This window comes from Manis pentadactyla, chromosome 1, assembly GCF_030020395.1.
Source record: "Manis pentadactyla isolate mManPen7 chromosome 1, mManPen7.hap1, whole genome shotgun sequence".
Classification (NCBI taxonomy): domain Eukaryota; kingdom Metazoa; phylum Chordata; class Mammalia; order Pholidota; family Manidae; genus Manis; species Manis pentadactyla.
The window spans coordinates 118216046-118233211 of record NC_080019.1 but is presented as its reverse complement, the minus strand read 5'-3'; the positions used below and the strand labels follow the sequence as shown (position 1 = coordinate 118233211).

At 38.8% G+C, this 17166-nt stretch overlaps 1 protein-coding gene across 13 annotated transcripts in view; it reads right to left on the bottom strand.

Annotated features, from left to right (window-relative positions):
• The window catches only part of LPP (LIM domain containing preferred translocation partner in lipoma), a 632552-nt gene that overhangs the window by 232384 nt on the left and 383002 nt on the right, over positions 1 to 17166 (bottom strand). For all 13 annotated transcript variants that reach the window (XR_008997202.1, XM_036875183.2, XM_057501065.1 and 10 more), the window contains one exon: positions 10006 to 10692. Coding sequence is in view for 12 of the 13 variants with exons in the window: in XM_036875183.2 (XP_036731078.2) it covers positions 10006 to 10692 (687 nt within the window). In the remaining variant the exon portion in view is untranslated. The remainder of the gene's footprint in view (positions 1 to 10005; positions 10693 to 17166) is intronic.

Sequence of the window (17166 nt, the reverse complement as noted above, 5' to 3'; positions counted from 1 at the left end):
GGATTCAAGATCTACTGGATAGGAAAGAAGAGTTGAGGAATATTCAACTGATCCTTATGAAAGGATCAATATACTGTATATTCATAAAATGGAATGTTATTCAGCAATAAAAAGTAATGAAATACTCATACATGCTATAGCATGGATGGAACTTGAAAATATTGTGCCAAGAATACAGTCATGAAAGACCATATATTGTCTGAATCTAAACACCACATCTGACAAATCGATATATTTCAATCAGACTCTAAATTTTGCAAAGTCCTTCCTGTATTTCAGATAAGGGGTTGGTAAACTTTTTCTGCGCAGTAACATATAGTTAATGTTTTGGGCTTTGAAGAACATACAGCCTCTATTACAACCTTCTCAACTCTCCTTCTGTAGTGTGAAAACAGCCATAGATAATACATAAACAAGTAAGCATGGATGAATTTCAATAAAAGATCATTTACAAAATCAGGTGGTGGAGGAGAGTTGGCTCATGGGCTGCAGGTCACAGCCACATTCCCCAGACTGCCTTCCTGAGCTCTTCTCCAGTTCTCTGCTGGTCACTTGCAATGTTCCACCTCTGCAGGGACCCCAGAATCAGTTGTCCCTAGAGAGCCTGCATAACTAATACAGTGTCCCTTGGACAGGAAGCATAGTAGGCTTAAAAATGGGGATTCCTCTGGTAAAAATTATCTTTATAGAAACTCCATCCAAGTTTTTATTAAAGATTGAATGTATGCAATATGACAAATAAGAAACAGCTATGTATTCCACTAAGACTAGAGCTAAGCACACCTGCACTGCTTATCCTACCTTTTTCATAATAATCCCTGAAGGTACACACACACACACATACACACACCAAAAAAATAAGAAATAAAAAAAAACACAAGGTCTCCATGGTTGAGGAGATATAAATATACCAAATATTTACAGACTAAATAATAAAATGGGCCCTATTATCTGGAACTTAGATTTAGGGTAGTTTCAACTCCTTAACTTGATATAATGTTGGATTTCAAATAATGCTAAGCATATGCTATGTCCAAGAAACACAACTCAAAAGTTTTATTCTCTAAACTGCCAGGACCAAGGGATATTTGAGGTTTGGATAACTGCACAATGAGCTGACACATGGAATGAAGACAGCTACCAACAGAGGTTAAGTGTCACCCTGGGCTAACGGTCAGAAGTCCTAGTTCCCAACCTCCCTCTGATGTTCAGTATTGGTAGGATTCTATGGAAGTTGCCTCCGGACACATTATACAGTTTTTGCCACATATGAATATTTTGTAAGGGGTTATTAAAATGTTACATGTCATTATTATTTATATTTCAAAATATTATTTTAAGTAAGTAACCTTCTTACTTATTGGAAGGTAAATAAACTTATTATTGGAAAATAAACCAAATTTATTTTCTAGAGAACATTTACTGAATTCCAGGGATGAAACAGAACAAGCACTATATTATTTACTAAGAGGCTATCTAAAAATTGGATTTCCCATATTCCAGAAAATCCAAGAGCTAAAACAACAAGTAAACATTACTGAGACGTCATGTCTGGAAAGCCAAATAACTGACTTTCACTATGTGGTACTCCTGAATACTCTGTGTATAAAATCTTTCAAAGTTCTTATATCCACCGCTAATCATTACACATCAATATGGTCAAGCTTCTTTGTTTGCTGGGGAAGAAAACAACTCTACTGTCTCTTGTGTATTGGAATGGTATTGGTGTTTGCAGCCGGCCATGAAAAAAATCAAGTTCCTAGTGGGACCTATCAATGAGTTGAGTAGTTGTCTCACTATAGAACTGAAATAAAACAAAGATAAAACACTGGATAAATTAAAGTGAGTTCTCTCATTCTGTAATCACACACACAAAAATTACATATTACTAGAATCATTTGTTTTAAATTTCCAAAAAGATTTAGGGATCGGAGATATTTTTAAACATCTAAATCTATGAAAAAGATTAGATGAGCAAAATTAATAATAGTCACAGAGATTTCTTAGTGCACTAGGATACCATCCTGATGATAAGTTTTAAAATCAGGGGAAGAATAAATTATGGAACTAATAAAAGTCACAGAGGCCCTAAGAAGTCTTTCCACAGGAACAATTATGAAAGAACAAGGATCACTAGAATGGTAGCCATTTTCTATTATTAGAAGGCCTTATAAAATGACATGGAGGACTAAGGTTAGAAGATAGTACCTTTCAAAGCTCCTTTACACTCATCTCACCTGTCCTGAACCACTGTAGACAGGAACTGTGGAAATTGTGTATGGAAAAAAAGAAAACATTGGTTTTCTACTCAAATGTGCTACTTATTAATTGTATAACTAACTCCTCAAGTCACTGCAACTCCTCAAACCTGAATTTTCTTATCTGCAAATTTAAGGGGCTATGATCCAATGATTCTGAAGGTGATTTCTACATCTGACAGTTTCAATATGCTAGTCTAGAGAAGTGGAGAGCAAAGGTTTATTATTTTTTCCAATTCATATTTTTTAAATTTGTAGGAAGCTGTTACTTCTTCAATCAAGATGCAAATCTTGCAAACATAGGAAGCTGATGGGTGGGTCATAAAGGAAATAAAAGCTGAATCAATGATTTATTTGCAGATGAAATGATGAGGTAGAAAAGCCTAAGGAGTCTTAAAGAAGCTAATAAAACTTTTAAATTTAACAAGGTCATAAATAAGATACAAGGTCAATATTCAAAAATTACATTTCTACATGCTAACAGCTAACAATTGCAAATTGAAATTTTTGAAAATACCATTTACAATAGCATCAAGAATATGAAACACTTAGGTATTATTTAACAAAATAAGTGCAAAACTATAATGTTGAGAGAAACTAGTGAAAACAAAATGATACACTATGTTCATGAGCTGGAAGAGTCAATATTGTTAAGGTATCAGCTCTTTTCAAATTGATTTACAGATTCAACAAAATCTCAATCAAAATCACAGCAGGCTGTTTTGTGGAAATCGACAAGCTAATGATAAAATTCATATGGAAATAGAAATGAATTAGAACAATCAAAACACTTTTGGAAGAGTACAAAGATGGAAAACTTACACTGCTTAATTTATAAATCTACTATAAAAGTCAGTGATCAAGATAGTGTGGCATTGGCTTAAGAATACACAAATTAATGGGAAGGAATAGAGTCCAGAGATCCACACATATGTGGTCAACTCCTTTTTGTCAAATGTGTCTAGGTAGAGATTCATTGGAAGAAAATAATCTTTTCAACAAATCATGCTGGAAAAACTGGATATCCAACTGGGAGCAGGAGCCCACGGGAGAGAGATGAGCTTTGACCCTTATCTCACACAATACACAAAAATTAACCTGAAGTGAATTATAGCCTGGATTTACCTGAAAAAAAAAATCTAAAAGAAATCACAGAATAAAATCTTTATGACCATAAGGAAGCAAAAATTATTCAAGGAAACAGCACAAAATATAGAAGATAAAAATGATAAATTAACATTCACCAAAATTAAAAACTTCTGTTCAGAAAACATTAAGAAAATGAAAAGTCAAGTCACAGACTAGGAAGAAATACTGGCAATGTTTGTAACTAAGGACTCTTATTCAGAGCGTAAAATGTACTCTTACATCTCTCAATAAAAAGAAACAATCCAATCTAAAAATGGTCCAAAAACTTGATGACATTTCACAAAAGAAGATATACAAATGGCCAATAAGTGCATGGACATACATGATCCACATCATTAGTCAAAAGGACCACAATAAATACATCTATGTGGCATGAAGACAGTTAAAATTAAGAATTACAAGTATTACCAAGTATTGCCCAGGTTAGGGAGAAACTAAACTTCTATACATTGCTGGTAGGAATGTAAAATGATACACTTAGGAAAGGAGTTTGGTGGTCTTATGACATTAAATAATTACCACATGACCAGTAATTTCTCTGCTAGGAATATATCCAAAAGAAATGAAAACTATGTCAATACAAAGACCTGTACATGAATGTTTATAGCAGATTTATTCATATTTCAAAAATGAAAATAAATAAATAAATACCCCCAAACTAGTGAATGGATAAACAAAATGTAGTATATTCATATAACAGAAGACTATGCAGCAATGAAGATGAATGACAATGGTTACAAACAACAACATAAATGAACCTCAAAAAAATTATGGTAAGTACAAGAGACCCAGACACAAGAGTACATACCATGTGGTTCTATTTATATGGCATTATAGAAAGGGTAAAAGTATACTATGTTAGAAAGCAGAATGGCTGTCTGGGGCTGAGGATAAAGGGGACCGACTGCAGTAGGGCAAGAAGGAACATTTTCTCTATATTGACTGTGGTAGTGATTATACAGATGCACGTGTCTGTCAAAGGCTCATTGCCTTATGTATTTAAAATAGACACATTTTGTTGTATGTATATTAAATCTCAAAAAGTTTACTAAATAATATGAATCAAATTCTATGGACGTTTGACAAGTGCAGAAAGTAAAAAATACTGTGTACATAACAGCATACACATACGCACTGAATCCCCAAAGGAATGCAAAGTGTTATACAACACTGAACATGAGAAACTACCTAGCTCCTTAGGATACTGAGTTTCTGATGAGACAATGATCAGTAGGACACAGGATGATTCTTCAAGGATCTTCAGTAAACAAAAGTGCATTCTGTCCTGTTAGTTACTCTGCAGGAGACAGGGTTGTTCAGATACCATTCTATGCCCTTCATCTCAGTCACTGTACGATGGGGCATAGGTTGGTGGAAGACAGGCACATAAAGGATTCTAGTATTGTCAGAGTGTTAAAACTGCCACAAGACAGCTTAAGTTTAGAAAGAGGAGAAGGCTTCCTGAGAGAGGTTAACACCTTAGCTCAGTCTTAATGGGTCCCATCGGATGTCCACAAATATTCTATCTGGGGGGAGGTCTTGGAAGGTATTCCAGGAAGGAGGAGCTCCATGGGAAAAGCAATGAAGATGAGAAAAAATAGGAAAATAACTTCTCAACTGGAAGCTGGGATGCTAAAAGTGAGAGATAAAACTGGAAACTTAGGCTGGGGTTTCAATTGATTGCACAACTGGCTGGGAAATTCTGAAGTTTTTTTTTTTTTTCTGTTGTTCTTTTAAAGGCAACTAATGACCAGGGCAGAGCTGTACAGTAAAAAGATTTATCTGGTAGCATGTGTAGGATGAATGAGTGTGGAGGGAGACTACAGAGGTGGAGACACCCATTCAGAGGCCATTTCAATGGCTCAGGTAAGAAATGAGGACAACTGAACTGGGACAGTAGCAAGGGGGATTTAGATAAGAGCATAGATTTGAGATACTGAGATGGCAGAAAGAACAGGACAACTGTAGGTGGGTGATAGGGAAGAGGAAGTAGCATGCCAGGGCCCCAAGTCTGGGTGCTCAGCAGGGATTTAATGGGTGATTCCCCTGTGACTGTTGATCTCATGACACTGCACCAGGCCTGCCTGAGCCCACTTGCATGTCTGCCTGTGACGGGGCTACTGTAGATCTGGCTGGTGATGCTGATGTGGCATTCTCACCACCCAAACCCAAAAGTGTGCCAACATCCATGGCTTACCAGGGAAAAGCCTGGGGACAATGTTCAGAAGTCCCGACTTGGAAGTGGGGCTCTCCTATGAGTGTGACATATGACATTAAGGGAGAATTTCATTCCTGACTTTTGAAACCTCATCCATATAAGAGACCAAAACCTCTCTCTGTGCTTAATGCTTATGGATTTTGTGAGGTCCACAAAACACTCAGGAACGTGGAAAACCCATATGAAGGGGAATTAACTAATACGACTGTCACTGACCTCTTCAAGCAATCTCTTCCATCTTCATCTTCACATACACCCAGCTATCAGCACTGCCTGAGGCATATGTCCACATCCATCCCCCTCTCCACCCTCACCATCACTTGTTTTTTGTTTCTTTGATCCTAGAATTGAGAGATATTTAGCATAGGGATTGCCATAAAGATAGTTCTCTCCAAAATGCCACCAATTCTTCACAGTATACTCAATATATATATTCATTTTTTTTCTACAATGAAATCAATTTAAACATTTTGAAGTCACTTGAATGTTTGAAATACTACTCTATCAACATTCTCAAATATTTTCTGAATCTTAACAATGCATAGGTCTTGGGGAGCCTTCAACACTGACCACAGAGGTTCATTACATTTACTCTTCTCTGACCCACCAAAGACCTCCCAGCTTCAAAAACACATGAAGAGCAATGCCCTGTTCTAAATCTGGATAAGAAAAAACCTTGTATTAGATTTATTGAAAGGTTGTTTGTTGGTCTCTCTGGTCTCACCATCTTGAAGGATATTTCTAAGGAAAATTTAACAATAGATGATTTAAGAATTTAACCTAACCCCTACATTATCTGAGCCTTTACAACATTCCTCAGATGCATAGAACCAGTGCCTATCACACACTACAGAGCAAAAACTGCTTCTTTAACAGAGCCGAGGCTGACATAGATTAGGCTTATGACAAGGAGGTGGGAGCCGAAGTTGCCCTGCCATTATGAACGTCTGATTGATGACTGGCCTCCAGGTCCTGGCTCCCGGGCTGTCAAACTGACTCAACCTTATCTGAGTATCAGAAAAAACACACAGGACAAGGGTTCTGTGAACTACACAGTGACTAGTAAACATTACATTTTATAAAACAGCAAAGAGAAAAGATTCTTTGTCTTTAAGATTTCCAGTAAGAAGGGAACATTTCTCTCTTATAAAGACTTGCATATGACAATATTTTTCAAGGAACTCAGCTCAGATGGCACAGGAAACACATTATGGTCTACTGTAGCATGCAAATTCACTGCTCAGTACATTATGGAAACACAAATGCAATCATGATCCCCCAAGCCTTGAAGGTTCTGACTTTGTCTCCTTCCTTCCTTCTATTTTTTTTTTCCTTTTCATTGTCTTTCTTTCCTTGTACCTTTTCCTTCCCTTCTTGTCCCTCTTATTTTATATTGCACTATGATGTAGGAAAATTAAAGCAGCTCATCTCAAATATGGGGGGGGTATTTCTTTAATTAAAAAATTTCCTTGAAGAGTTAAATGCCAAATTCCTTAGAACTTCTCAATGCAACAAAAGATAACTGTTTTAAGGCATGAAGGTAAGTTTTCCATCAGTGACTACATTTTGGAAATAAATGAAAGCCAGTGAAAAGCTGAATAGTCCTTACTTGGCAATTATTCAGCCCTTGGAAATTTCCAAGCCCTTTGCAATCATTAATTAATTAGTGAAGATGGTGTTCCACTTTACTGAGGCTGAGAGCGTGACATAAAGAGGTCTAGAGGCTTCCCTTAAGCTGAAAGAGGAATGTCAAGGGAGGAACTGGAACTAGAATTAGGAGCTCATTTCTCAAGCCAGTAGTCACATCACCAAGCCAAGCAGAGTCAATATTGGGACAATACGGGCCTCTGTGCACAGGTGCAGTTGAATACAGCAGTGTTCTGCTCAAAGCCCAACTGTGAGAGAGCCCACCCCTTCCCCACCAGTGCCCCCACCACACACACACAGACTGTATCTGTAGCTTCATCAGGCTCTCTCCCCTCTCCCAAAACACAGACAGATGGCTAAATGTCACCCTCTAACCACTCTCCTTAATAATCACAGTGAAAAGTACATGATTTGATTTTCATTTTTAAAATGCACAATATGATGTTAAAATACATGACACTGTTGAAAAACAAATACTTCAATTTGTTTTAAATGAAATCCACTCACATCCAGAATCTGTAATAATGCAATAGATTACATTGAATAATTACCTTACTCCAATAAGAAGGAAAATTAAGTTTCATGCTTTCTGGTGAGTGGTTAATCAAAGTTCATTCTGTGACCCTGAGGGGGTTGGTGAAGACAGAGTGAATGCTAGTGATGTGGCTGGACCTAACTTCCTGGAGCCAGATCTCGCCATAGGTGCTCATTGTTTTCCCTACTGTACTGGATTGGTTCCAAATGTTGAAGAGGGGTAATCCCAAGTGCCCAGGGACATGATGGGAAAACAGGATTCTTGAAGACTGCTCACTGCTTGCCACCAATTACTCCCTTCACCTGGACATACTTTTGCTCTGTCTCCTTTGTTTCCCCAGGTGGGGTGCCAGGATTCTTAAACAACTCAGGGCCCATGTCTTTCCCTCAGGCACATCACTCAGCTGTCCTGTCAGTCACACTGCTTTGGACAGGACAAAACCACACAGCTAGTTGAACTTAAAGGTTGATGGCAGTTGTCCCAGCCTAACTTTTAATTTTCCTTAGAGGAATTTGTTGTGGCTGTACCAAAGTGAGGTAGAGTTGAATAAACTCATTTTTTTATGAACCGGTCGCTTCAGGGGCCTGGAGGGACTAATACAAATACACTACAATGTTAACAAAGGACAAGGCTGTCCAGCTTGGCTATTTTGGACAAACATTTTTAAACAAAATAAAACAAAACCAAATCCTTAATAACATTTCTTCTCATGAAAAGATTTTTGCAAAGAAAGTCTTTCCAAGAGTAATGTTTTGAAAACACTTAACATATTACCTCAGAATCTTTATGTTGGAAAGCAAACATGGTTGGCCCACTTTCATGTATTGGGTATTCATAGGATTGACGGATGCCTCCAGCTACCCATAGGCCCCATTTTCTGGGAAGGGTTATCTTCCTAAAAGGAACCTAAAATTCATCTGGGCCACCATTAATAGATCAAATACTTTCATGTGAGAATATTGGTTTAGTAAACACCCTACCCAGAGAGCAAGGACCTGGCAAATTCTTGTTATAATGTTGAAAATGTGAATGCATATGCCCAGAAATTGACAATCTCAAATATGTAAAGGAATATATATACATATTCCAACCTTCTATCCAGTTCACCCTCAAAATTACTGTTCAACTTCTCACTAATCAAGGGCTCTCCAATTTCTGACTTCTCACAGCTCTAACTATAAGGAAGGGAGGTTTCAGTTTCAGCCCAGTGGCTGGAAACTAGCTCAGTTTCTCTGTCTCACCCTTTCCAAGTAATTCTCTTGGGTCCTCTCATTATGGTAGGAGGAAACATCACATCCATTCTAGTACTCATGGAAAATACAAGTTGTAGGTGAGTAGGTATGTGTAGTATTCTATCTTACCTATTCACAGGAATTAACTGAACAAGTTGACTTAAAAGACATACATGCTTGCAAGTAGATCAAATCATGAAAAAGTGACTGCCATAAAGAGAGTTTTTAGAAATTGACCAACACAGTTAAAGGCTGGACAATAAATTTCTCCTGGAGGATTAGTAATATGGATAACCATGGGGTAACAAACAAGTGCCATCATATTGCAGCCCCTTCTCAAAGGAAACTAGACACGGTGTCTGCATTACCTTAGATCACCAGTCTCCCGATCCTTGGCCACTTGTTCTGCCTCAACAGCCAGTATGGTACCAGCTTTGTCTGGGTTCTATTTTCCCAGGAGTCCAACCTGACAGCAACGCATTTCATGTTGCCCTGCACACCTCTCACCCCCAAACCTGGGGATTTCCCATCCTTGCCAAGAATGGGATGTTGAAGATATTTAGTGCCCAAGTAAAGGCAACATCTAAGTAAGTATAAGGTGGTTTCTGACCCACAGATGGAAGCTTTGACCAACTGGAGACAAGAGCTGGAGGATAAATTATTTCCCCTTCCTGCCCTTGAACAGACGGTCCTGAGCTGCTATGGTCCATATGATCTTTTGGAAGATGACCCTTTAAGATGGAACAATTCGTTGTACTTGATAACAGTAGCCATACTAGTAACATATCCCCACATCCCCCAAAATGATCTTCCCTCATTCCTGCCTCACTCATGCTTCCCTGGGATTACACTTTCTAATGGAATAAAATAAACACATACACTTTTGTCTTAGGCTCTGCTTTCTAGGGAATGAAGGCCAAGATAGACACCCCTTTATTCCCAACACTACGATAATGAGTTCCCTACCTTTGACTGCAGTGGTGGTACACTGGGCATTGAAACAGGATCTGTGATGTAGGTCTTCTTGGGACCAGCCACTGGATACATCCCAGGAGGGTTCTGGTTCCCTGTTCCAGGAGTGTACCCTTGTTCCCGCTTCCAGGTATTTGGGTGACCTTGTTGAGCATAGGCAGGATCCGGTTCATTTTTGCCTCCATAGCCAGGCCCTGCTGGGCTATAGGCTTCATAGTATCGTCCTTGGTTGGGGGCATACCCATACCCAGGCTCAGGCTGAAGTCCTGGCGGTGGAATATATGCATAATCCACGCCTCCCCGTGTTGTAGGAGGTGGACATTGCCCAGAGATGGGAACTGCTTGAGTATTATAGACCTGAGGCCCTGGCCCTGGGCCATAAAATTGTCCTGATGAAGGGACAGTCATATAATGAGAGCTGGGCTGGGCTGACTTCACTTGCACATTGAAGGAAGGTCTTGAAGGAGTGGATGCTGTAGTGTAGGAGGCTGGGACTGGCTGAGGCTGGGGTTTTAGTGTCCCAATTGGAGCCACAGGGATGGGTCCAGCCTGTGGTGCAGGCTGTGGCTTCAGTGTAGACTTTTTGGTTGCTGTTAGAGGGGGTTGGTTTGGTATAACCATTCTCTTATGGCCTGTGACAGGGGTGGAGACTGGAGGAGAGGCTGCTGAACTAGTAGAGCCCTAAAGTGGGAGAAAGAGAGAAAAAAAGGACACAGATCAGTGCCAATGAAACACAAAACACATAAATATTAATAACTGCTATTAACATCTTTGTATTAATTTTGCAAAACACAAATAAGGTATAGTTTCTGCCTTCTACGAGTTCACAGCCTAACACAAAAATTCAGTAGCATTTGTTTCTACTAATGAATAATTCAAAAAGGAAATTAAGTAAACAATTCCATTTACAATAGCATCAAAAAGAAAAAAAATACTTAGAAATAAACTGAAGAGGAGAGAGACTTATATGCTGCAAAGTACAAAATGTTGCTGAAATAAAGATGACACAAATAAATGCATAGACATCCTGTTTTCATCAACTGGAGAACTAACATTGTAAAGATGTTAATACTACCCAGAGCAATCTACAATTTAATACAATTCCTATCAAAATCCCAATAGCACTCCTTTGCAAAATAGAAAAATCCAGCCTAAAATCCATATGGAATTTCAAGAGATTGAATAGCCAAAACAGTTTTAAAAAAGAAGACCAAAATTGGAGTTCTCACCTGTATGGTTTCAAAACTTACTACAAAGCTTCGATAATCAAAACAGTGTAATGGTGGCATAAACACAGACATATAGACCAACTGAACAGAATAAAGACCCAGAAATAAACCCTTGCATACATGGTCAATTTATTTTTGACAAGGGTGCCAAAGAACTATGATGGGGAAAGGACAGCTTTGTCAACAAATCGTGCTGGGAAAACTGGAGATCCACATTTAGAAGACTGAAGTTGAATCCTTATTCTACAGCACAAAAAGTAACCTAAAATTTTAGTTCTACTTCTATAGAGCTAAAGTGCTATAACTATAAAAACCTTAGAAGAAAACAGGAGACAAACTTAACACTGGAACTGACAATGATATATACACACATACATATATATACACACACACACACACACACACACACACACACACATATATAATGATATATACATTTATATATATAATATATATACACAAATATGTAAGAATTTATATATATAAATAAATGTATATATCATTATATATGTTTGTGTGTGTATGTGTATTACGTATGTATACACAAAGAGCAAAAACACTATCAACAAAATAAAACAGAGAAATTGAACAACACAATCTCAATCAAACTACTCAGAGACTTAGTCCCCAAACTACTGATAGAAGGTACTAGAAAAAAGTGAGCTGGAGGACTAGGGAGAGAGAACAAGAAAAGCAGAGGGTTATTGAGAGAAACAGACACCTCTAGTACAACCGAAGAGTACTAAATTTGAGATAAAAGATTCCTGTCCGAGTGATTGAGCAAAGATGCAAACTACTCCTCCTTTCATAGCTTCTTGATTTTGGTTGCATTCATTTGTTCAATTCAGTAATACTTACAGAATGTCCTAAGGACCAAGCAATGAGGAGACTTACTGCCGAACTACTATGAGAGAACTTGGGGCCAGTAAAGGCTTAGGGAAGACTTGGAGATTTAAACCTTCATACTCAGGCATTAGCCTATTAGGGATATGCAAATACAGAAGCGACAGAATTTTTCATTTGAATTTGATTTGTTGATACCACAAATGAATGATCCTACCCTGGTTTTGTTGTTTGTTTATTTTCAGGTAAATTCCAATATACATAGGAAGAGACTGTCTAGTCCTATAGTGTCCCTTACCCTCACCAAGCTGCTTGAGATACACACATCTGAGATGGATGCTGCTAAGTGCTCTTTCATACCCATGCCCCTTCTTCATCCTTCAAAGAATTCCAATTTTTTTCAAGACAACAATGTTCCCATTTGAAATACTTCCCTAAACTGCTTTGCAGGTAGGAGTTGCCATGTGACACAGTTCTGGCCAATGAGATGTAGGCTAGCATTTCTGGGAAAACTCAGGTTCTCCTGACAGCATCATCCCTTCCTACTTCTCCCTTTTCCTCTTTCCCGCCTAGGATAGGCACATGGGGCTGAAGGGAGTGCAGCTCTCCTGCCCCTGCCATAAAATTGTCTACTGATTTAGTTGTATGACTTTCTGTGGATAGCTCTCTGGGGATCTATGTTGATCCAGAGAAAGAGCAAAACATTCCCAGGGTCATTTGGTTAACATTTAGTGGTTCTCAACTGGACAGGAAACCACCTACTGACCAGGGGGAGTTTGGAAATGAGTGGGGAGATTTTTTATTGTCACAGCAACCAGGAGATGCTATTATCATTGAATGGGTTGGAGACAAAATATATCATTGTCAAAACCAAGATGACAGTAGTGCCCCTGCTGAGGGACAGTGACAGACTCTTGGGCCACATTTCTTCTGGGAACCTGTTTCTGTAGTTTCTGGCTGTTCGCCGAGGAGGGTAACTGGTCCTCCCTAGGATCTCTCCTCTACAACACTCTCTCCTTCCTGGCTTAAGTACCTGCTCTCTCTCCCCTGGTCCCCTTGAGTCTAGAGATGGCAGCTCTGACTCAGCTAGCCCCAGATTATCACCCTGTCCCCTATGGCTTCTCTATACCTACATGTGCTATGTGTACAATGTATTTATAAAGCAGCTCCTTGCAAGGACCTAGTCCCAGTGAGCTATTATTTCTGTGGGTATCATGACTGTTACATCTACCTTTTCCATATTTGTCTCAATGATGCTTCCCTAAGGATTTCGTAATTTTCTATGTAGTTCTCCATTAAGTTGTAGGAGGTTGTTGAATAGAATCACCTTTTTTTTTCTTTGTTGAAACTAGCCATTCATGGGGCAGACTTGCCATTTACTTTTGTAATTTAGGCAACCTGCATATCCTTATCTTGGTGGCGTAGTGTTTCCTTCTGCATGAAGGTGGTCTCGATAGTACCTAACATCAAGAGATAAGGTTTCCTCATCAAGGAATTTATTAAAACATATACCCTAAAGAAATTCCTACATAAATATTCAGTTAAGACTCTGGCATTCTGTAACAGAGAGCATGGAAGAGTGAGTTTGAATCTAGAAAAAAAATGTAAAGTCAGATTTTTCCAGTCAACCATGTCCATCTTAAAAAAAAAAAGGTCAGCACAGATGGAATTGAATATAAGAAGGAATAAAGCTTTTCTTTTCTTTGATGACTCAAAATCAGCAGAAACCCAGAGTTCCTTATTTGGACACTTTACAAACCCAACTAAAACTTGAGGCAGTGACTGAGCAACTGGGCTAATGACAGACGTACTCTCTGTGGCAGCTGTAAAGTCTGCCCCCGAAACACATACTGCAGAAGTCCCATACTGTGAAAATGAAAACCAATCACATTCATAAAGGACACAAAACACAATTAATGCAGATCTAATTCCCGAGAAGCAACTTTTTCAGCAAGTTTCTCTTCTTTTTCCTTCTCAGTGAATGCACACACACACACACACACACACACACACACACACACACACACACACACACACACACACACACACACATGCAGCCGAGACGCTCCTAAAGTCTTTGAAGGGAGGCACATTAGGACACAATTCCAGGGGTCATCACTTTCTTCTAGTAACGATCCCATGAGTAGAGCTGTCTTTGGGATGAGAAGGTTTCTTAAAACGTTATTATGAATTCTGCTGTGCATACGCCAGCATGTTTCTAAGCATTTTCTATATCATAACGATGTGTGCGAAAAGAACGCATTTAGCTGTATTTTTTCCTTTGCAATTTTACATTCTTTACCTCATTGGAGGTAGAAGGGGTAAAGAACAGGAATCATTTTAAGGCATATTTATTTATGTTCTTCATGGTTAAAGAAAGATATGGCAACACTTTTCTGGCCCACACATTCAATTAAATACATAGTGAATCTTTTCTACTTACTGGATTAGTTGGCATTTTCAAGTATTTATTTTTGGTATATCATTTCTTTTTTGTTTTTGTAGGAATTCTTGAAGTTTTATCATGATTTAACATTTTCATTTTGAATATCACACACATTTAAAAATTACACTCCTATAATACACACACACACACACACACACACACACACACACACATATATTTTTTTTTTCCTGAGACTTGAATCTCTGTAGCAATCTTTTATGTGGTTATTTTTCTATTAATTATTTTCTGAGCATCTTCAAGCTATAAAGCTCTGTGAGGTTAATGAGAGGAGAAGAGCATCCAAGGATGAATAGTGCCCCTCGTCCCCAGTTGAAAGTCTGGTAGAGGGGCTAATAAATAACAACTATTTAAATAACTGTCTCCAAACCAGATGGAACTGGCATGGCCATGAGACAAGAGCTGGTGGTCGGGTGGGGAGGGTGCTGTGTCAGAACCTCTCATTCTCACCTTATGAGGCAGATCCTCAATTTCCTTTTTTCCCAAGTCAGGGTAACATCTTATATTCCTCTCTCTCTTACCCCCACCCACCTGTTCCCTAAACACACTTGCATGTACAAACATACACACACACACACACACACACACCATTCTAATCTATTACTATGTTTTCTGTGTACTCCCTGCTTATGTTTCACATCCCTGTCTTTTACTCCAGTCTCACTCCCTCTCCCCTAGTTTCGGTTGCCATCATCACTTCCCTAAGCTATTTACTGCTATGATCTAACCTCACCTCCCTCTCATCCCTTCTCCTCAATACCTCACAGTGACCTCTCTAAAAGGAACTTTTGATTCTAGCTCTCTGCTGATACAATTTGCCTTGTGCAGAACTTTTTTATTTTATGCAACACTTTTTTTTATGTACTTTACAAAGACTTCCCAATCCAGCCCTTGCCTCTGTGCTTAGCCACCACCTTTCCCCCCATCATTCAGAATGCATTCCAGCAATATTAGGCTTATACAGAGACTGGATCGACCATGCATTCCTGTTTATGGTACTCACATTGGTCACCCAGGACCTTTCACTATGGTCTCTGATCCGTTCTACCCAACTCTATCATGTTTCTCCTCTGGGCTCAAACACTGCCATCTTCTTCCTGCAGTTGCCTACTTACTCTTCAAGTCTCAGATCAAATGGTGCCTCTTCTACATATGTCTTTCTTGCCTCCTCTGCAAGGATTTTGAGGTTCTTTCTATGGTCATCCTTCAGTTATAGTTTTGGAGAGCTTTCTACATTACTCCATTAAAATAATTACTTTACAGTATTTTAATAATTGATCTGCATATTTTATAAGTTGGGAAGAAATCAAACTGTAAGCTACAGAAAATCAAATTTTCATGTTTTTAAACAGAGATTTGTCTTTTACAGTAGAAAATCCAGGGACAGGCAGCCAAGATCTAATCTATCTGCTTGACAGTGACAATAGAGACTCGGGCTCTTGCTAGCTTTCTGCTAAGAGCACTTTTCTAATCTTTCTGTAAAATTGCTACTGATGACACTAGTCAACATACTGCCCAGTGACCCCTAAATAATGATTCTCTTTATCTGACACAGGCCCTCCTCTCTTCTTTCTAGTAACTCTATCCAGAAACATGTCCACAACTTGAAATAACTTCTACATTATAAAAAACTCTTTTGCATTTGTATCTCCAGAATGTGAATGGTGGTGCTCTGAATGGCAGGCCCAAATATTCAACTATTTCATGTGTCTACTTGATGTCTCATATGGTCCTCAGGCTCAACATCTTAAAAAGTTGTTTCATCATCTTTGTTGACTCTGCTTTTCATGCTTCCCTCTGGCTTGCTCACCCACCCAGGTGTTGCTCAAATGAGAACTCCAGGAGTTACTCCTGAGTCTCAATCCTCTCCCTCAATCCCACTCAAGAATTAAAACCTGTTGATCCTGTTCCTCAAATAGGGAACTCTGTAACTCTCAAATATGTCCACATTTTTTCATCACGTCTTCTGCTTTAACGCTAATCTAAGATAACACTACCTCACCAGGAATTCTCTACCCTTGTCCAAACAGTGTCTACTTTTGTTCACCTTCAATGGATCCTTCTTTCTGTAGACAGGAGATTTCTCCAGAATGCAGATCTGATCATATCGCTTTCCTGCTTCCACATCCTCAGTGGCTTGCAGGGATGGGCTCAATCTCTCTCTTCTGCCTCTCCTTGAATGTTGCATGTAAGGACACTCTCTGACACTGACTTTATTTCTTATCACTGTGCCAGAATCTCTTTCAGCTCAGGGATTGTACCCATGTGTTTCACCAACTCTGAATTCTATGTTTAGCCATTCCTAAGAACACCTGAGTCTCACCTGAGTGAACCTGTGCCTGAATCCTTTGACAAGGTGGGCACTCTTTACTCTTCCCCTTCTGACCATGTATACTTATATATGCCTGTTTTCATAGCACTAGAGACTCCCTTATGTTCACTGCTGTCCCAGTGGCTTTTTCATATTACTAACACATAGTACACATTTAATAAACATTTCAATGAATGAATGAATGAAATCACCCAAGAAAATGCATCTCTCTTGTCAGAATATAATAAAGCATGCAAAATATCAACTATCTCATTTCTCTTATTAGTTGACAATCAAGACACTTTGTG